We start from the raw sequence: 22,699 nt of genomic DNA on the forward strand, positions 1-22,699 counted from the left end.
TAAGGCATAGGCTGGCCTCCTACATTATGCACATTCTAGCAGTAGCATTCTGAAGAAATTACAGGGAAATCCTGGAAGCAGAGAGGTTTGTTATGGAAAAATAGTTATGTTAACATTTCTTATGTTAAGATGGCACTGCATAGGTTGACCATAAACTTGGCATATAAAAATACTGTGGCAGCCATGGAAACCTGGGTTTATACTGTAATATCTACTATAGGGTTTTAACATAGCAATCTAAGCTTTAATATTATGGTTTACAATTTAAAGCTGCATTATAAAAACTGATGTACAGTATACCAACAGTTTGTGTTTGTTTGGTTTCTGCATTTTTGTCAGTACTTTTTGTCAGTGGACTTTCTACAGTAGATTTTTACAATGAACTCTTTTCTCTTTTGTATTATTACTATTCTATTTTATGCTGGATATATTGCATTATTATGTTTAATAGATTGTAGCCTGTGGTTTTATTAGAGGAAATGGCTATTTCAGACCTTTCAAGTTGCTAGATATTTTATTAGACTTGATGAAGTATATTAATGAGAAATTTACAGAGGTCATGGGGTGGGCGTTGCAGTGGCCAACTACATGGATATATTAAACAGAAGCATCAGAGGCTTCTCCAGTCAGACTATTGAGTGGGGTTAAGTAAATGAACACAAGGCATGAAACCAAATTGAAGACATAGAACCAAATGCAGTCTTGACGGGGCGGGCAGAAGTTTTGACATACTGTAGATCAAGCAACATACACCTGCTGTTACCCTTTATACTGCACATAAGAATATGTAGATGGATTACCCTTTATACTGCACATAAGAATATGTAGGTGGAATTGCATGCTGAGTTACAGCTTACTGTAGGCAGTGGCCCGGATTTTCCTGCTGTTGAGATATTGTCAAAGATCCACATCAGGAATCCTGTATTTTCTCTAAACTGTCCTTGAAGCTCTATTAATGTCATCAAAAAGAGTAATATTGGGAAAATCTGTCACTGTTAACTATCACGTTATCATTTTTGTTTAGGAGGTACAGAGAATAAAACACTTACATAAAAGTACACATTACATCATGAAATCTCAATTGTGTCTTTGCTTCACCTACTGTAATATAATCCTACTGTATATGCTATCATGTTAAATGTGACCGTTTGTGATTTCTTTAATAGACATCTGTAAGGCAAGACTATATGGTACCCGTGCTCCAGAGATGTATAGCTCTGAATTTTCAAACTTGTGTCAGGCTCCTCCTGTTCAAATTAACCGTTGAACTTAACCCTATGGGCAATTTGCACTTTTGACTATTTAACAGGGCACCAGAAACTCAAACTTAATATTACCATCCAAACAATCTATTGTGAAAACACAACTTCCTATTTTGAACTCTACAAAGCACAATTTTGAGATTTTTATTTATGAAATGCAAAAATATTGGGGCGATGCATCAAGGCAAATTCGGAGCAAAATTGACATAAATTGTGTAATATTCATCTTTGCTCCAAGTTTTGCGCTGTGGGCATTCAGCTTTAGAATTGGGGAGTGCCAATAAGATGAGTTAGGGAGGAGTTACATGACGCACACAGTGAGGTTTCACTTATCTTGTATTTGCATGAAAAAAGATATGTCAGGTCTGAGGGGACATGCACTTTTCTGGGGAGCAATTTGAGTAAATTGTTAGAAATGCGTTGTCACATTTGATTCAAACGCAAGCAGAAAATGGAGCAATTCACCAGAACAAACTTCTATTTGCACTATTTGCTATGTTAGTGGATCTTTTATCATTTTAACCTGATTCCATGTTTAAGACTAACGCTATAAGATAGAAAACTTGATACAGTACAGTATTTTAATACCTACAGTAGTTCAGATCATAATTATCCCTGCATGAACGTGCAGAGAAAATTAAGTTATTGTTGCATTAAGATTAAATCTTATTCCCTCACTTTTCAGGATGCTGTATTAATGCAGTTTTGTGCCAATAAGCTGGACAAGAAGGACTTTTTTGGAAAATCAGACCCCTTTCTAGTCTTTTACAGAAGCAATGAAGATGGAAGGTAATTTTTTTTATGTCTACTCGTTCATTTTTTTGTTACAGATTACCTTCTGGCAGTTTGTACTCGCTATTACAGTTGCTCAATACATTAACTCTTTTTTAAAACACTTTTAAAGAAGCTTGAAAAAAATAGGTTTGAAACAGGGGTTCTCCGGAGCTGAACTGCGTTGATTTCAGATCCAGGGACCCACTGCTTCCTGAGATCCATACCTCTACATGTGCTGCTGGTAGCAGCTCCAGTTTGGCACCCAATATGGAGGTGACAAATCAATACAGCTCAACTCTGGAGACCCCCTACTTCCTAACTAGTGGGAAATACAGTACTTTTATTTATTTTTCCAAAGGAAATAGTGCTTTAACATCTACTACTTTGATTACCAACAACGAAGTAAAGGATTGGCTGGTCTGCAGACCCAAAAGGAGCACTCACAACTCATCGGTATAAAAACAGCAAAAATGTATTAAATTACATGGTAAAAACAAACAACAGTGAGGACAAAACAAGGGGATTCTCCTCCCACGCGTTTCACTTTCTGGATCTCAATCCCTTTGTCGGCATGGACCAGAGGGTACACAATATAAGTTATCTCTTTGTATCAATCAATCAACTCAATATAGATAGAAGATCGTTGGTTAGGTTATTTTTTTCTAATTATTATGTATTGCTCATTGATCAAAGTTGTCTCTGATTTATATATATTGTTGCTTTAATAATATATTGGATTTAAACTAAGTAACCTAGTTGGTGCTCTCATTCAAGTATATTGATGCCTGTTGTTTTTTTCTAAACATCTGATCAATCTAAATAATCAGATGTGTGAAACGAGTAGGAGGAGAATCCCCTTGTTTTGTCCTCACTTTGTTTTTTGTTTTTACCATGTAGCTTAAGAAATTTTTGCTATTTTTTATACCGGTGAGTTGTGAGTGCTCCTTTTGGGTCTGCTGACCAGCCAATCCTTTACCTCGTTGTTGCAATTGCCTTTCGATTGGACAGACGCACGGCGCTCTGCAGGACTCGATATGCAGGAGAAACCACACTTTCTTGCATGAAGAAAACGGTGCTTTAATGTGAGCTGTGCTACGCTCCACCGGGACTACAGAGGGACGGATAGTGAACTTCAAATTGAGCGAGGAAGCGGTAATTCATATTTTCCTCACTTGTATATCTCCCCGCCAGTTGTTCAAGTAGAGCCTACGGGCTCAATCCATACACAATACCCAATTAGTCCTTATTTTCCTTTCTGGCTATCAAGTGGTTCCGTTTGAAATATTGAACTAACCTGCATTTATTAGCTGTTGTTACCCGAACTATTACTTATATATACATTGATACAATCAGACTATTGTGTCTCTGTAAGGCTGTCTTTTGAGCTATGAATGGCTCCTCTGCAAAATCTACTTTGATAACTATTCTGACATATGGATAAACTTACTCAGCAATCTTTGACAGTGGATGCTACAGCATGGGTGCACAAACTTTCCAGGGTGCGCCCCCTGCCTACTCTCCCCCCTTCCTTCTCACGCTCCCCCCTTACCTGTTCTCTGGCGTCTTCTGACATCACAACGTCATGTGACGTCGTGTTGCCATGGCAATGCAATGTCATGTGACCCCCGCGGCGTCACTTGATGCCGCGTCGCCAGAAGCCACCAGTGACCAGGTTAGAGAACTTACAGAGGCCTCACCTGCGCTTACCTGGCATTTAATTTAAATGCTTTGGGGAAGAGCATGGGGCCTCTGTAAGCGCCGCGCCCCCTCCTCCCCAGAACATTTTGTGCACCCCTGTGCTACAGCATATTTATTGAGGATTCTGCATCTTTTTAGATCTATCTGGTCCCTCTCTAGCTTGGTCATTAACTCTTTTTTTTACATTTATTTTGTGTCTCCCTTTGTGTCCTATTTGGACCCTGATATCTAGTTTTGCTTTAGTTCAATTTGAGTTGTTTACCTTGGGCACAAGAGAGGAGCTACAGTAACTGTGCCAACTTTCTGTACTCCACGTAGAATTAAAATATAAGCTACCTTGCCTAAGAACTAAAATTTGGTGGCTGGTAAATTTAGTAATGCCTTGTTGTAAAGTTGTATACAAATCACATATGTCCAACATGTGCAAATGATGCTCCAATTGTCTCCTATTATTAACTATGAATCACACTTCTGTCTCATGCATTATAGTGTCACCAAATGCTTCATTGTCACTTGCAGAATCATTATGTGCAAGTCTAGATTGCTATGTTAATCAGTGTACTCATTCCTTGTGATCCGAATTATCAAACCATTCTGACATTGAAGTCAGGCTTTAAATATATCCTCTATTATCAGTGTGCAAACAGAAGAATTTACAAAGCTAGAAGAACACAAATTTAAGGGCCCAAAAATAGTACTTCTTTAATTCTAAAATAGATTATATTAAAATGCAGATAGTAGGATTGCACCAAATAGAATATTGAATGAACAAATATACAGAATAGATTTTCAATCAAACATTAAGACACTTCACAAAAAATGTGAAGAATTTATAAGGTGCAACTGTTGGTGTATCATAGTTCTTTGGGTTATAATTTTCTTCCTTAATTTGAAAGGATCAGTTCTTAAGCCACATTAATTTCAGCTCCGGGGATCTCCTCGTTAGAGATGGATGAACCAGTCCAAACCTGTTTACCGGAATTTTCCGAATTTGCCATTCAAAATCCGTGCCACCTTGTAAAATCCGCCGACGGATTGTTATAGTTTCAACCCGCGCGGATTAATCCAAAATCGCCATTGGATACAATCCACTGGTGGATTTTAACAATCTATCCGTGGATTTCACAATCTTTTGACGAATTTTAAGAATCCAATCAGCGGATTGGATTCTTAAAATCTGTCAGCGGATGGCGAAATTCGCAGGCGGATTGTTGGTGTTAAATAAAAAATGATGAATTGCCATTTTTGTGACTGATCCGCTGAAATCCACAGACCAAACGAACCAACCGATCCGTGGTGGATCTAAATCCACCCAAAAAAAAATGTGCCCATCTCTACTCCTGCTTTACGACATACTTACCGGGATGGTGACGCTGGTATCATCCGCTCCAGGGGCAATGTGTGGTGTTTTATACTCCCACGTTATCCCTGGCCAATAGGAAGCTGTTCCGGTTGGCCCACATGACACAGAATTTAAATACCCAGAAGAAACATGCGGCACCCAGAGTTAAAATGAACATGGTTAAGCTACTCTTGCTTCCCACGTATGTAAAAACAAAAGTTTTGAAAATGGAGCCAAGCATAGAATGCTCCTTTAAAATACACAGCTTAATTATAGGCAAACTAATAGAAATAAATTTCTAAGTAATTTAATGTAATTTCAAAACATGGCAAAACAGTACCAGTATCGCTAAAGTAATAATTATGTAGGCATATGGCTGCTGTAATATTTACTATATTTTTTCAGCTTTACAATTTGTCACAAGACAGAAGTTGTAAAAAACACACTAAATCCAGTGTGGCAGGCTTTTAAGATTCCAGTCAGAGCATTGTGCAATGGAGATTTTGACAGGTAAGAAAAGAAAATATTTAATAAATTGTCATATTTGGTCATTTTCTCAGTCACGATCGTGGTAAAAATCTAAATCCTTGACATCCCCAGTTAAACAGTTTCAAAGCCAAATCTTGTGTCTTTTTTATATATAATGTTGTACATTAGACTAAGACACAAAAATATGAGTAAGCATAAAACAAAGGTTCTCCCCGTAATACACAAGGAACACCTGAATATTAGATTCATTTATTATGGTGCTCAGAGACAACATTGGCATGTGTGTCTCTTGTCTCTTAGAACAGTGTATCAGTCATACAAAAACAGAAAGGCCGAGCGCAACACACAAAATGACACAACATATAGTATAATACTTCAGTGCTTATCTGCCCTTGTGTAAGGGTCATTTAGTTAAACACTTTGGCCAAAGGTCTACAAGACTGAAGCCACATCACGGCATGACCAATTGCAGGTCCTAACACTACCTGGTAAAATTCTCATGCATCTCTCTTTTTTGCTGGAGGGAGAAAGATCGTACTGGGTCTGTGATACACAGGAACATGATAAAAACTGATAATTGGGAAGTGGGAAGGGGCGAGTGTATCAGTCATTTTTTGTCAATGTTGACTGTGCATCTCAGCAAATGATTTTAGGTGGGTAAAGAGGATGAGTTGGAAAGGCATCTTCTTACCCTTTTCTTTTTGAAGAAAATGTTATTACCTACTGTACTGTATATTCCTTTTTGTGTCATTGTTCTTCCTGTAACTCCTCTTTTCCCACAGTCTATATGTGATGTGAGGGTGGGAGTTCTCCCTCCCTTAGAACACCATCATTGGACCGCTTGAATTAAACCAGACAAGACTAGTTTAAATATTGAGTGGCGATTTATTATCCCTGGGCAACCTTTAACTGGCGGCCTTTACCTCTTACACAAAACAATATATATACATATGTAACTCACAATAAACAAAGAATACTCAAGTTGTAGGAAAAGATGTCCCAGATGTCTGTTATCCCGTTTCGCTTTAACAGCCCAGCAAGTATCTGGATCTCTCTTGCTCTGGTCTCTTATCCTCACTCTTTCTCTGTGTGTAGAGAATGTGTTTCTGCTGCAGTCTATCACGTTCTCTGTCCTTGGCAAGTAGACTCATACAAGCCTCCACTTTCACCTATGTGAGTGTCAGTCTCTCTCTCTCTGCAGCCCCTCTCACTGTCACCTGGGCTGTCTCACTGTGTGCCTCTCAAACTGTCGCTCCCTATCGCTGTGTCTCTGTCTCAGAATAGAAGTTGGACTCGCTCTGTGTATCTCAAACTAACAGTTTGTTTCAACATTCTCTCTGGTTTTCTCCTAATCCAATCCCATATCTCCTGTCATGTGTTGCCAGGCAGATGAGGGGGTGTGTCTTTTATTCCATATCGCGCCATTTGATAGGTGGAGCAGATTAATTCTGTATTGTTCATAGTATACATATATTTTTAGTAGGAGCTACATTCTTTTTTGTAGTGTCACATAGGCCATATTTACTGAGCACCTTACAGCCCATTCAAGTGTCTTATGGTGCCTTTGGGTGTCGTATGTCTTATAACCACTTAATAGATATGATTTATGATTTAATAGATATAATTTGACAGTTGTGAAGTAAATCTCTCGAATGTAACAATGCATGTCCAGATCTTTAATTTTTTGTGTGTGTCAGGACAAAAGATCTTGATAAGTAGACATCCCTGTTTTAGGATAACCACTAATATTTAATTTTATGTGAAGTCTTATGTTTTTTTTTTAAATATGTTGGTTATTCTTATAATCTAGTGTAGATGTTGGAGTGCCCTGAGGTTATACGTACAGATTTGAGGCCCGTATCATCCAGGTTCTCATTCAGAGGAGAGTTTCCTTTTTGACAGCTATAGAATTTAGAGTTTAAAAAAAATATTTTGGCTCTCAGTTAAAGAAGTGCAGTTGGATCCCAGCCTGTCAGTATCCAAGCATATTATAGCTTTCTTGCTAGTTAGCTAAAATCAAAAAGTATGTCCTACCAGTTCAATGACTCTTCGCTCTCTCTATTATGGGCCTTTGTTTGTAGCCCTACATAATCTGCACTTTAGTGAGTAGGAGAAAAGCCAACTCTATCCATTTTAATTAACTACTACCAAACCTTTCCATTGTCTCAACTATCTACACACTTAAAGAATGAAACTTGTTAATTAACTTAAACATAATCTATTCTAGGATTCCCATTACCAATTTCTTACAATATCTATTACATTGTAACTAGGCAGAAACAATTGATGTTGATATATAGCTGCTGCCTGTTTTGATGAAATACAACATTTATTGCAGTTCATACAATATATCTTCATTATTTTTCTGTTGGCAGAACAATTAAAATCGAAGTGTATGACTGGGACAGAGATGGAAGGTATAGTAACATCTCAATAATTACACATTTATAAATAATTAATTATGCATGCAATAGTGCTAGACATATTATGATTAATCGTGATATTTAACCCAGTTTGTATGTACACTGTAGTTTATACATTTAAATTATAACCGGTGCTTGTAAACCATAAATAATAACAGTAACTCTACTGCTTTGTCATGAAGTCACAATTTACATCCTTATACATTTTGTGTATAGTGTAATGAGAAACTAGAAGGCTATGTTTTTGGTCTCTTATGATTATAGTTTGTAAAAGCAAATATTATGACCTAGGGACTTCCACTTCTGTATCATTAACTACCAAAATTGTCACTGCTCAGTATTAGGATGTGATAACGGTAACCTATGCCTCAGGGAAAATACATATCATATATAACTTAACTCAGTATAACAATCATCTAAAAAATGTTAAAGATTTCGGTCAGCATCATCATTATGGATGCAAACTTGCTCCGAGACAACGGCTGAGAGTCATAATGGTTGGCGCTAGCCAATCATACGCCACTCTTGTTGGAGGGCATCTCACTCTCTAAAACCAACGACTTTCTTCCTCAGCATCTTTTTGGTTGGAGAGGCTACCATAGGCTTGAGGCCCTGGCCCTCTCATAAAGTGTGAATCTTGGTTTGAACTGTCTCTTTTTGGTGTGAATCTAGGACTCTTTGGGTCAAGAGGTCGGCTTGTTGAAGCCACTGGAGCTGGCGCCTGACAGACAGGACCATTACCCGATTCTTCCGTTGGTGCTGCCCACCAGTCTCCATTTGTATTGAAATAAGTTCCTTCCATTGGGTTCTGATTCTCTTCAATTAAGGGATCCGAAATCCCGCTGGAATCTTCCAGTTCCATGGGTGACATTATGAGCGATGGATCGAGATCACTTCCCCCCACTTGAGGAATTGGTAGGAAAGGATTTCCGGTACCATACTTTTACCCTGCCCTCCGAATCCTAGATACGATAGACAGGGAGCCCAGGCATCTGCGACTCCACTTTGAAGGGAGCCTCTCGCCATTGGTCAGCTAACTTGTGCTTCCCGGTACTCCCAGGTTCTGCAAGAGAACCTTATCCCCATGCCGAAGTTCAGTCATATCTCCTCTTGTTATTTTGATTCAGTTTGGCTGTGGCTTCTTCCCCCAACTGATACACCCTATGGAGGTTGTCTTTTGATGTATTGATAGTGGGTCATGTTGGGCACCCCGTCAGTGGAAACTCTTAGATGGATATCCACTGGTAGTCTAGCCTCTCTGCCGAACATCATGAAGTATGGTGAGAACCCAGTGGACTCATGCCTCATACAGTTATAGGCATGTTCCAAGTGCTCTACATGTTTGCTCCACCCGGCCTTCTCAGAGTTCCGTAGAATACCTAGCATGTCTAGCAAGGTCCGATTGAACCACTCTGGAAGGGTATCTCTTTCAGAATTATAAGGGGTCGTACAAGACTTCTCAATATTAAGTAGCTTCAGTAGCTCTTTGATCATCTTACTCTCGAAGTCACGCCCCTGATCTGAGTGCATTTGCTTTGGTATACTGTAATGAACAAAGTACTTTTCCCACAGTACCTTGGCCACCGTGAGGGCCTTTTGATCTTTGGTGGGGAAAACTTGGGCATATCGGGTATAATGATCAGTTATCACGAGAACATTCCCGAAACCCCTAGTGTCTGGCTCAATACATAGGAAGCCCATACAGACTAGGTCCATGGGACCAGAGCTCTTCAGGTGGCCCATTGGGGCAGCACGCGTAGGCAGTGTTTTCCGCTGTATGCACCACAAGCATCTCTGGCAATGGTGCTCCACTGATTCCCGCATTTTGGGCCGGAAGAATCAGTCTCGGACGAGCCCAAATGTCTTGTCCACTCCCAAGTGTCCATGGTCATCATGTAGGGACTTTAGAACCATATACTGCAATCTTCTTGGCAGAACTAGTTTTGTCCTATCCGGGTGATTGTGATAGGGGATGGCTCGATAGAGTAGGCCATTGTCTATTTGGAACTTGTCCCACTCCCTCATTAGGAGAGCAACCGTATCTGTGGGAGCACGCTTCACTAAGGAGAAATTCTTTCCTTGGAATGCCCGACATAGGGCTCCAGCCACAGGATCTCGTATCTAGCCACAACTAGCTCATTATGGAGTCTGGAGTCTTGAGTTATGGACATGGTTTCCTGGAGGGCAGTATGCTGCAGGAAGTGTCTCTGACTGTCTCTGACTGGCATCCCAAAGAGTCCACCCCTCGGAGAAGGCTACTTTGTCCTCAACTATAGCCGCTGTGGAGTACATTGTAAGAATCCCAGGACCAGGAATCTCTTCCCATTCGCCATGCTGAGCTCAATCCGGGCCTTCGGGACAGAGCTTCGGCTCCGACATTCAGGGGACCGGCTTGTATTTTAGGGTGAACTGGTAGTTAGATAGCGTGGTCAACCACCTGTGACCGGTGGCATCCAATTTGGCGGAGGTCAGGATGTAGGTCCATTGATTGTTGTCGGTACTTACCTCGAAGGAGACCCCATAAAGTTAATCATGTAGCTTATTTACAACGGCCCATTTCAACGCTAGAAATTCCAGTTTTTACCATATAATTCTGCTCGCTCAGAGTCCGACTGCGACTCACATAGGCTACCGGCCTGAGGCCCGCAAGTTATTTTTGATGCAGTACCGTTCCCAGCCCGTTGAAACCGGCATCCACATCCAAGACGTACAGTTGATCCTGATCTGCGTAGGCCAAGGCAGGAGCTTCAGTAAGACTCTTCTTTAGCTCTAGGAATACCTTCTCACAGGCAGAAGTCCACTTGTCACCGAACGGCGTTTGTAGAGTCACTGCTTTTTGACAAGGATCTTCAGGATAGATTCTCACAAGTTATTCAGAACTTTGGCCTTACATGAATATCCTTCCACAAATCTACGGTAGTATCCATAGAATCCCAGGAAGGAACGGAGTTCCATCCCATTCTCAGGTCTAGGCCAGTTCACTACCGCTTCCACCTTGGCTAGGTCAGTGGCCACTCCTTCCGCGGATACTATATGGCCCACATAGGTGACCTAGGTGCGTCAGAATCTGCATTTATCAAGGGACAATTTCAAACCTTCTTTCTGTAATCTGTCCAAGACCTTCAGCAGGCGTTTTTCATGCTCCTCTAGTGTCCGTCCAAAGACGATGATATCATTTAGATAGACCAGACACTCTCGGAGGTTCATGTCTCCAATGGTCTTTTACATCAATCTCTGGAAGGTTGAGGGTGCCCCACTGATGCCTTGGCATCTGGGTGAACTGATAAAAACTACGGGGGCTGACGAACGCTGTCTTCTATTGGTCTTCGGAACTCATCGGGACCTGGTAGTACCCAGACTGCAGGTCAAGCATGCTAAACCACTGACTGCCGGAAAGGGGGGTGTGGATCTCTTCAATCCGATGTAAGGTGTATTGATCCGGAACCGTTCGGTGATTGAGGGTGCGATAGTCCACACATAGGGGCACAAAGCCATTCTTCTTCCATACCACCACAATGGGGGATGCGTAGGGGCTGTGGGACTCAGTCACTATGCCAGCAGTCTCCATCTCTTTTAGGATGTCCCTCACATCATCCACATCTCTGGGAGCTATGCATCTTGAGCATTCTCGGAATGGGGTGGCATAGTTCAATCGAATCATATGTTGAGCACCTTTGCTACAGCCTACATCCATTTCATTAGTGGAGAACACATCTTTGCGCTCAGCCAGCTTGTCACCAAGTCGCTTCTTCCACTCTGTTGGGAAGGACGATTCTCCAAAGTCGAATTGCAATCTAGGAGGGGCTTCCAGCACGGTAGCAGTGTTCACGTGAACAGGCGTTCTACTTGAGCAACTGGGTATATTCTGCCTAGTACTTGACCACGTCAAACCGAATAGGGTCAAATGCGATGTTTTGGATGAATACTGTGAACCGACAAGGAAGCGAGGACTTCCACTCCTTCATGTCTTTGAAGCCTCTCTTCGTGTCCTCTTCAGGTGTGGTTTCCAGTAAGAAGTACCAGTCCCTCTCATCACGGGCAGGGTAGTGAGGTATGTCCACCATATGTATCACTCCCCCTGGTGGAATCGCTGTCACCTCTGTCTCAAGTTTGAAAAACTGCCCAACCCCTTCTTGGGCAGAAATTCGGTAGCACTCTTCCTTGAAGGCAGGATGAATTCACAAGGATGACAAGGGTAATTCCCCGGCTCCTTTAAGGTATGCCCAGATCAAGGATCACACCACATCAGCATTGGCCCCTAGTATGATGGGGGAATTCGGATGTTCAGGGCACACCAACGCTTCCACTTCCATGGGGTGAGTCTTGTTTGTGTTAAGCTGCGGTATATACAGCCTCACATGAATCACTCCGTCGATGGGGTTGTCTTCACTACTGAAGCCCCATAACGTAATTTTTTCCGCTGACTGCAGAGAGGTGCAGGTCATAGAAAGACTATCGTCACTTGAGTACCAGTGTCCACCAAAGCAGAGGCATAGATTCCCTCAACTAGTACTCATACTATGGCCGCAGGTCCTACTCAGTTATAGGCATCCTGTTGGTGCTCCTTTTTGGGACTAGCCACTGGGCCACTGTCCGAGCAGGTGGACAGCCGCTTCACCGGGTGGACGGTGAATGCCAGGGCACAGGAAGTGGGGGTTCCTGACTTTGGACAGTCCCTTGCAAAGTGACCTTCTCTGTTGCAGGTATAGCAGCGGACATCTCTGGTTGCACCTGAGCTGGGGTTAGGTGCCGAGCTCCAAATCATCTGGGATGATCTGGCGTGGAGGGTCCTGGGGTATGCTCTCCTCAGGATTCTCCTTCGCACTAGGCTTCCTGGATGGAGCCACTTTACTCTCTCCCTTGGGAGACTTTCAGGATGTCTTGGAAGTATGGAATCACAATTGAACCTCCTGCTTCTTTATTTGACATATCAATTCCATAAAGCTAGGGGGTTTCTCTGCCAGAGGGGCATATCACAGCATGAGGGCTATAGGATGAGCGGGTAGGGATCCTTTCAGAAGCTGCTTGAATCAGTACCTATCCACGACTTGTGCAGAAATGACTTTCTTTGAGAGTAAATTCCACAAAGTTAGCTGTATGCATCAAGTGAATGTGGACAGCTCCTCTCCCTCCTTCTTCCGGAGAGCACAGAACTGCGCCAAGAGTTCATCTTGATCATCCTCAACACCATAGGCCTGGGTGAGGAGTTCTACCAACTCATGGGTGGTGGCTTCCCCCTGTAGCTCGCGGTGCATCCTCACAATATTAGCTGCTGGGGGCCTTAGGCATTTGACTATCCGCTGCCTCTGTACAGCTTCCGAACAAGACCATTCTTTGAGCACTTGCAGGGTATGGTCTTTCCAATCCCCAAACTCTTCCTCCCTTTGTGGGGGTGGGTGATACCCCGGAGAAAGTTTTCAACTTGCGGTAGTGGTGTGACTGAGGACTGTGCTATGCCATCCACCAGTTGCTGTATGTCTTCGCCGAACTCTGGTCCTCCAGATGACTGGCGATTACTGCGGCCAGACCGGCGGCTGTGAACTGATCCTGGACTAGCTTCGTTCTTACTTGGTCTATCAAAGGGGTAGAAGAGTTCATCACCCAACGGCACCCCATGTGTCTGTCTGGAACAAAAATCCTCTATCTTTATTGCTAGGTTGGGGTATGTGAGCGGGCAACCACTGGGCGGGGCTCCAGGAAAATGCAGGGCCGTGGGCCATCATCTTGCTTAATTTGTTGCCTGCGGTAACTAGAACTATGCTCCATCTGTATGTAGAATCCCATTTCGGCCTAGGGATCGGGCCGTGGCTAACCCTGGAAATCGCCTCAGGGCTGGACAGACTTGGTGTGTGGGAATGGTGGCTGGGACGTTCCCAATGCGACCACATGGCGGGAAGACTCTTGGAGCTCCACAGCCCACTGATGGAACTCCTGTCAGGACAGTACAAACATACTTTCCTTTAAATTGGTTCTACTTTTCTTGCGCACCCCAGGTCTGAATCTCAGCAGCGTCTCCAAATATAACCCCCTTTCTCTTTGCCTAAGAGAAACCATGTGCGATTACGCGTGCTGCTGTTACCTGTGAGGCTCACAAGAAGCCAAAGCCTCTACTTCTGGGGAGCCAAGGGTACTATATCTTGCAATGCAGTGCCTCCACCTATGAGGATTCCAGCGTGCACGGGATGACTCTTCATAGGAGCCAATACAAAGCAATTACCACAACACACACAGCAATAGTAATAACAATATATTTTACGAGCAGGTCCCTACTCATAAACACAATAACAATGAACATACAATAGCAATAGTAACAGTGCGGTAACTCAGTGTCCCTCCTCCAGTCCCAGGAGCAAACCCCACCCCAATGTGTGTGAAGGTAGCGCTAACCTCCCTGAAGTGTGGTGGTTCATGGTGGGTAACTTCCTGGCTAACACCAGAGAATTAGAGGGATCCTCCATTAGCAGAGTCGCATCAGTGGTCCCACGATGCGGGGTCTGTAAAACTGCCTTCACGCCTTACTGCTGGTTTCCACGTGAGGTCTCGTCCGAAGGCCGCAGGTTGCTGCGCGGACGTCCGCCTGACTGTGCAGTGGTGTGTGTTGTCAATCTCTCCTAGGTAGGGTCCCTATCTATGACCTTCCCTACAATACTGGTCTCAGTAGGGATCAGGGCCTGTATGGGGACTAAGGGCAAAGTCTGGTGTTGTCCAGGGGCTTACTCGCTCCCAGAACACATCCGCCTCTTTGCTGGCTCCGTGATGACTGACACGTGGGCTCCTCGTCCGCAGAGGAAATCCTGCTCCTAAGTCCCTCCCCTTCCATCATCGCCAATTCCAACATGGCCACCGCAGAGGAGCCTTGGATCACCGTTCAGCGGGGCAATGCAAAGCAGCTCCCCCTCACCCAGGCAAGGAAGGGGGACCTCGCTACATAAGCAAAGATATAATAGAAAGCTGCATACACATAACTTTCAGATAATAAACTACATATCGGGGAAAAAAATTAGACCCTGAATGGCATAAAGAAGCAGGTAGAGAAAAGTATGGTCAAGTACAGACTGAGACAAACAAAATTCCAAGTGCAACCCCTTACTCAAAATTAATGCCCCATTGCTCCATTAGCAAAGTTGCTGGGTGCCTACATCAGCAGGTGCTGCAACTGCTCTCATATCTTCAGGTGCACAGATATAGCACACCAGTCTCATTGTTTTAATTAAATGTTCTTTCTTTATTCAGGTCAATGTTTTGGTGTGTCTTTCACACCTTCGTCAGGATATGGTGTGGAAGGAACATCGAAATGTTGACCTAAATAAAGTTAGTTTCTTTTATTGAGACTGGTGTGCTATATCTGAGTACATCAAGTACAGACTACTACACAAGTAAACATATGTATCACTAACCTAATCTGCACAGTAATTCAGTAGAATATGCTTCATATGAGCTAGTAGTGATGATCATGCGATTAGTGTTAATAAGGCTGCTCCTCAAATAATTATTAGGAAAAGCATACTGTACCTTATTCATTGCTAAATAGCAATGCCAAGCAAGAAGCATATTTAGAAATTGAAACATGGGAGCTTAAGAGAAAAGAGAGAAACAGCATTAAAAAGTCTTGTTGGTTTGGGTCAGCATTTTCTACTGTATAAAAGCTGCACATTTATCTTTGTAAAACATATCAATCTTGCCCATGCATCATAAATTAATGTTTGAGTAAGGTGAAAAGCGGTTTGAAAGCACTAGCCCTGCATGGTTGAGTACTTTTAGGTTAACTGCTGATAACATGACATGAGACGGTAGAAACAGTGCACAGCAAACAAGGAAAACTATTAGACTGTGCTCATAAAAAAAGGATTTATTCGGCCAATGCCATGGAGTAAAAAAAGCTCACGGTTCCTCTGACGCGTTTCGCACCTGTCAGGGTACTTTTTCAAAGAGTGATCACATGACATGGCTACGTAGGGGGAAAAAGCTATTATTCCAACCACCTAACTGAGGCCCAGATTTATTAACCTCCATTAGACTATTTAATGCAACGTTAACCTAAGTTAACATTCCATTAATTGTAAGGCTGTATCCACGAAAGTGAATAATGTAAGGCTAATACAATTTTACTACTGTTAAAAGCATAGCTTTAATTATAACAGCCATTAGTCAAAATCATATGCAAGAATATACAAATTACCCTATTCAGTAAGCTCCATTAAGGTTTATGCGCTGAGATAATGTTACATTATTTAAATCATATCTTTACCTTGCATTAAGTATGGCTTATGACCTACAATAGTACAGAATAATTAATAAAGTAAACTTGTGTGCACTTTTGAATATATTAACTCATTAGTAGACCGAGTGGCCATATAGCCATGAGCAACCATAAGGCCTATAAAGGAGTTAATATATACCTACCACTAAAGAATTTTGTCCCTGTTCTGTCCCTAGAATGCTTTTTTTTTTTTTTTTAACATGTAACTCAATAACCCTTTTTTATTTTTACACTACCCGGTGAGTTTTTTGGTTCCCTTCTTGTCTAGATAGCTGTCCAACCAAGCTACAGTTTTTTTCATTATACCTACCACTAGTCTAAATACCCCCATTGCATATCAAAAAGGCAATTAAGGCATTGCTTGTCAATGTCTTACTAACCACTATCGTACACAAGGAGTAACCCCCACCTGGAAGGCCAAAACATCCGCCCTGGGAATCCTACCCCCATTACCTGTGCACCTGCTCCCTACCCCAACACACCTAACAACCCTCCCAACCACTCCTCATGTACAGGAATGACTTACAGATGCTGCGGCCCTTATTTAAACATTTCACGGAGCCGTTTTCGTGTGCTCTGCTGTATTCCACGTGGCATTCACGCGGACAATAACACCAGGCACACGTGTTTATCGTGGTTGCTTTGTTTGAATGTCATGGATTCAGTTTCTTTGGGTGCAATTCTTCGCGTATCCGTGGCATAAATGAATGAATTGTAATCTGTACAATACTGTGCTACTGTGTAAATTTCAGGTGTTTAAAAACCAGAACACTAAAATGCAATTTTCTTCACTCGCGTCTTAAGGCGGTATGGTTGGAAGAAATTACGCGCCATGACATGGGTATTCTGAGGTATACAATGCATGAAATGCTCGAATAACGGCCGCTGCATCTGTACAGGCCTATTAACCAAAGTTGGATAATAGAGCTGTAGGTCAAGCTACAAAAAACATTACATCATACTGTAGAAATGTAACAGATACATACCATAAAAAAAACAATATTTAAGCATACATTTTCAAACACATTGGTCATTAAGCCTTTTAGTGCCAGTGAGGCTAGCTAAACCCTCTTAAGGAGGGTCCATCGAGCCTCATTGGCAACAAATCTTTTTTTGTTTTGTTATCATACTGACTCCATCCATGAAGAGGTCTTCCCTGATCATCAGGGAGCACTCCCCAGGAATTCATCAAATCAGATAATCCATGAGTCAATGGCCCAACCATAAAACAAAAAAAGTTAAGGTAAACAAACTAATTAAACAAACGCCCTCAAACAATTTAGTTAAAGTAAACAATAATCCATAGCCCGATGGCCTAGATCCAATTTGATGCCATCAACTTTCTTTGAAGCCCAAACACGTGGTTAAATCAACCAATCCTACATAAGGGCCCGTTCCATCATATAACATGGCCGTCATCGGAAAAGCGAGGACAAGGGAGATGTGCTGCAGTCTTTGGAGACGGATTCGTTAATATTCAATCAACAAAGCATTAATGACTTCAATAAAGATTGAGCTTCACAAGATGTGATGGTATCGGGTAGGATTTAGGCTCTTTCGGTCATGGATTTTTATTTTTTACATTTATTTTATCTAGTATTGTCTCCCGTATTTTATGGTCTGGATCGGAGTAACGCCAAGACTTTAACGTCACGTTTTCTGAAGATTGCATAGTGTTGTTCTTAAATAACGTGGCATTAAGGCAACACCAATGAGTTTAAGTATGCCCATTATATTTTCATAGAATTGTGTTAGTGGATACGGCATTGCTCAGGGAAAAAAAAGTATGTTTCTGTTTTAAGTAATGCCACGTTAATTTTCCTGATTTAACAGAGACTAGTGAATCTAGAGCTTTAGCTGATTGTCTCAAAACTGCAACAGTGGGGTCTAAAGATCTTATTGCGGACACAACTCCAATCAAAATAATAGATGCTCCAAAATTCTGGTTTTCTAGGAAAACACATTAGAAAGTCAACTTAATTAATCTACTAACTTTGGATAATTAGTTGAAAATACTGTATTTTATTTTTTTTTAAATGTAAAAAATAAACTGACGAGGGGGCGTGGCCAGCTGTCGACCGGAGTGGAGTTACTAAGCGTGAGCTCCGGCCTCATTGCGAAATTGACCCCCCTTGAAAGTGCCAATAGTTGTTCCCAAATTTAACACCGGTGGCTCCGGTGCCCGTGACCAACCCACAGAGAAAAAAAAGTGGAGAATTCCGAAGGAAAACACCCGCTTCCAGACCCTGAAGTGCTGCCAGCGGCCGGAAAGCATGGAGACAAAATCGCGCCGACCTGCAGTGCAGCCTCCTGGTAGGAGCAATCCCCGAAAGGGGCAGCGGCAGAGTACAGGTTAGCTCCTGCCCCTGCTCTCAAAGCGGGGGAGCTGCGAGTGGCCATGGGAGTGGATCGGGGACCACGACAGGGCCTGCGTTACTCCTGCGGGGATAAGAAACTGACGGAGGCTAATTCCAAAATGGCCCCACGATTGATCAGCGCAGCTAGATCGCGGGGTGGTGGACAGTGCAGGAGACTCCCTGTGGTGTCTAAGGAGCCTCTGCTTTTGCGGACTTCCTTGCTGTGCGGCAAAAGGCAGCAGGAACAGAAGCTGATAACGCCAGCAGAGGAGAAAGGCTTGCAGAACCCTGGTAATACAAAGAAGGGGGGGGTGAGGACCCAAAGATGTGATCTTAGGGAGAAAGGGTTTAGAAGAGCGGAGGAGCCCTCACATCTCACATCACCCCCTAAAAAAGCAACTATAAGTTGGCCAAAATATAATCTAAGCATTAAACACCCTCACATATAACAGCGAAGACCTCCAAACAAAAAACAAGCAGGAGGGTACAAACAGAAACAACACAACCACTGGTGATGTAGTGGAGTGCCACTGAAAACCGCAAAACCCAGAACCTGGGAGCACTAAACATTCAAACGTAAAAATAACACTAACGGTGAATTAAATAAGTCTGGCAGCCGGCCCATCCTATACATGAGTGATGATGTCAAAAGCACGCAGAGGGAATGCTCAAGAAGCCTCCAGCTCTTCAAGAAACCGACATCGGCTACCGCAACTGTGACACACGATGGTGGATCCCCAAGAGATCAGAAGGACCGAGAGGTAGATGGAGAGGGAGGACTACACATACCTCTTACAAGGCAAGATATGCTTACCGTAGTCTGATGCAAGACCTTAAAACAGAATTAAAAGAGACTTTTCATATCGAATTGGACAGATCTATGGACAAATTTAAAACAGAATTGACTGAACTAGGGGAAAGGACTGATGCTGTGGAACGCAGCCTAGACAAAGTGCACCAATTTCAGATAGGGGCTGACCAGGAATTATTCTATTTTCACAGACAAGTAGATGTCCTGCTTGAAAAAGCTTAAGATAGCAAAAAGAGATTGCGCTGCAATAATCTGCGTATTAATAATATTCCAGAATAAATAGACGCAGCTAAATTGGACTCATATCTAACCAGTTTATTTAAAAAAAACTTCTACCACAGCTGGACGACGATCAGTTGGTCATGGACAGAGCCCATCGGGCCTTAAAGTCAAGGTATGCTGACCCATCCAAACCAACAGATGTGGTGGTCAGACTCCACTATTATAAATCTAAAGAGGCCATTCTGAAGGCTGCAAGAGAGACTGCAAGAGAGACTTGTGATGCTTGTGCTCTCCACACAAGCGCAGGGAAGGGGAAGGACCCGGTAGCGAGGTGGGGAGGCCGCAGGGGAGACGAAGGGAGCGAGTTGCCGCGCAGCTAGGGATCGGCGCACGTCGTCACGTGACTGCGCCGCACGCAGGAGAATGCGCAACGCGTCCAGAGGTGCGGTGCCTGGCTCAGAGACACGAGTGATCCAGCTGCATGTGCGCGCCTGCTCTGACAGCAGCCGGGAGTGCGCGCATTCTCGGGCACCAACGCGGGGGTTGTGGGAAGCCACATGTGAGAAGCAGGGGAGGTAGTATCCAAAGCACAAGGTCACTATAGTGGAGTGCATCCTGGAGGACGTCCAGCCTCCTTAAAGGCATAGTGCCAATAACTGAAGAGTGCAGCAAAACTAAATATAAACATAAGGGTTCTTAGTCTAATCCATTGGCCAAGGAATTATAAGCCTGCCACCATGTCAAGGTGAACCCTACTAAGCTGGTACCTACACTACCCAACGGTAAACTAACCTCTGTAGGAATTGAGTGACTGTCCCAGTCTTCCGGAATCCACAGGAGATGAGTAAAGATCCCAAGGAGGTCAAGGCAGGGGCAGCATACAATGGTAGGACTTGCAGGAACCCAGACAGGTAGCCACTGAATGCTATTTAAAGGAAGCAGCAGCTGTAAGCAATGAGAAAGTCAGAGAGAGGCTTACTTCCTGTCAGGAGGAGGAGGGCAGGATTTGCCAGGAAGCAAGATGGCGTAGTTTGCTTCGGAATCCTTAAAGACACAGGATCTTGACTCGCAGCTACAGGGCGGCGATCAGAAGTAAACAGGTAAGGAAGGAACACACCGCAGGGGGCGTGTTCCGCACATCGTTACAGTATCCCCCTCTTAAGGATCGAACCCCGAGCGATACAACAGACTATGGGGCAGCGATGCATAGGAGATAAACTCACAGCTAGAAGGCAGCGCCCGCCACACAGAGAATCAACAGGGAATTTTGACTCGCAGCTAGAGGGCGGCGCATGCCATACAGGAAGACATCAGGGAAACAAGGCATGGGTAGAGAATACGCCACAAGGGAGTGTGAAACTTGACTCGCAGCTGGAGGGCGGCGCACGCCGTCACGTGTACACGCCACGCATGAGAGAATGCGTGACGCGACCGGGGGTGGCCGGGCTCCGAGGTACGAGTAGGGAACCGCGGTTGCGTGCATGCTCTAAGGAGAGCGGAACTGAGATGCGGCAGGTAAGGAGGGAGCACGCCGCAGGGGGCGTGTTCCCCGATTCCTTACAAGACTGCACCGGTAACAATGAAAGAAGATATTTTGCAGATCTTCTCAGACCTAGCACCTGCGACTCTACAGAAAAGGAGCCTGGCTGACACTACCTCCATCCTGAGAAAACATCAAATAAGGTACAGATGGGGTTTCCCCTGCCGGGGGATCGTCACGAAAAATGGTCAAACTAAATCCGCCGCTACAAGCGAAGAGGGAAAAATTTAGCTACAACATCTGGGACTGCTGAGCCCGGAACCAAGTTGACAACTCCTGCCAAAACCCCCACAGCGTGTCAGTCCTCCAATGACGGACTGGGCTACTTTCGCCAGAGACAAATGGATGCACAATCAAGCGAGGTCGACCCCTTCTGAATTGAGTAAAGTTCCCTGAGATTATTTGTGTCTATTCTTAAATGGTGTCAAATCAAACATGTGAGAAGGTTTTACATATATTAACAGCTGCCAGCCGACAGAGTTCATACCCTTTGAAGTTTGATAGTCCAAAACTCTCTGAAGGTCAAAATGCCAGTCATTTTGATGGTTAAAATGTTAAAACGTTTATATGTTTGAAATGTTATTTAGTACAATAATATGTATGAAGTGTTCTCTTTTACAGTTGCTGGATGAGCTGAAGGGCTTAGAGTATTGAAATGTAGTCTTGGATATTTATGGGTTCAATGTAGGGAAAGAGGAATTCAAAATTCAAATAGCTTTATTTGCTGATGATGTAGTTTTAACAATCTCTAAGCCTTTGACGTCCCTTCCCAACCTTTTCAGTCTACTTTCCGAATTTGGTATGCATTCGGGATTTAAAATCAACAATTCAAATTCAGAGGCATTTGCTATTGGTCTTCCCCATCATCTGTCAAAATTGTTAATTTTGATTTTAAATGGGACCCCAAAACACTTAAATATTTAGGCATTCAATTCCCAAAAGATTTAAGTTCATTATACAGAGTCAACTATACTCACCTGCTCAAAAAACTAGATAAAGAGATTACACCAGTGATTCCCAATCTGTGCGGCGCGGCGCCCGGGTGCGCCGTGGCTTTCCTAGAGGGGCGCCGCGATTAGCCTCCCCACCATCCCTCCGATTATCCCTCCCCACCATCACTGCTTCATGCCGGCCGAGCCGCAGGGGATTGGCTGCAGGCAGAGAGGAAGCCGGGGGCGGGGCTTCCGCTTTGTGCAGAGCACACGGTGAGTGTGTGTGTCTGCCTTCCTGCTCCTGTCTCCTCTGTCTGCGTGGTGTCCCGTCCCCTTCTACCCTGGGTGATAGGAGGCGGTAGGGGGGTGATAGGAGAAGGTAGGGGGAGGGGAGGGAGAGAGAGGTGTACATTTGCCTGTCCAGTGACTGTGTGCAGGGAGCTGCCTGCACGGATCGCATGCCTTTCCTCCCCCCACTGCCCCCTGTCACTCACATCCGTCACTGCCTCTGCTCTCCACTGCTCTCCAATGTGTGTGTGTATCTGCATGTGTGTGTGCATCTGTGTGTGTGTGTGTGTATTTATTTGTG

At 43.6% G+C, this 22,699-nt stretch overlaps 1 protein-coding gene across 2 annotated transcripts in view; it reads left to right on the forward strand.

The window, feature by feature from the left end:
- CPNE8 (copine 8) overlaps positions 1 to 22,699 on the forward strand; it is a 458,893-nt gene that overhangs the window by 294,518 nt on the left and 141,676 nt on the right. For both annotated transcript variants that reach the window (XM_075599768.1, XM_075599767.1), the window contains exons 8-10: positions 1,948 to 2,051; positions 5,482 to 5,586; positions 7,941 to 7,982. In XM_075599768.1, coding sequence (XP_075455883.1) covers positions 1,948 to 2,051; positions 5,482 to 5,586; positions 7,941 to 7,982 — 251 coding nt within the window. The remainder of the gene's footprint in view (positions 1 to 1,947; positions 2,052 to 5,481; positions 5,587 to 7,940; positions 7,983 to 22,699) is intronic.

This window comes from Ascaphus truei, chromosome 5 (assembly GCF_040206685.1).
Source record: "Ascaphus truei isolate aAscTru1 chromosome 5, aAscTru1.hap1, whole genome shotgun sequence".
Classification (NCBI taxonomy): Eukaryota; Metazoa; Chordata; class Amphibia; order Anura; family Ascaphidae; genus Ascaphus; species Ascaphus truei.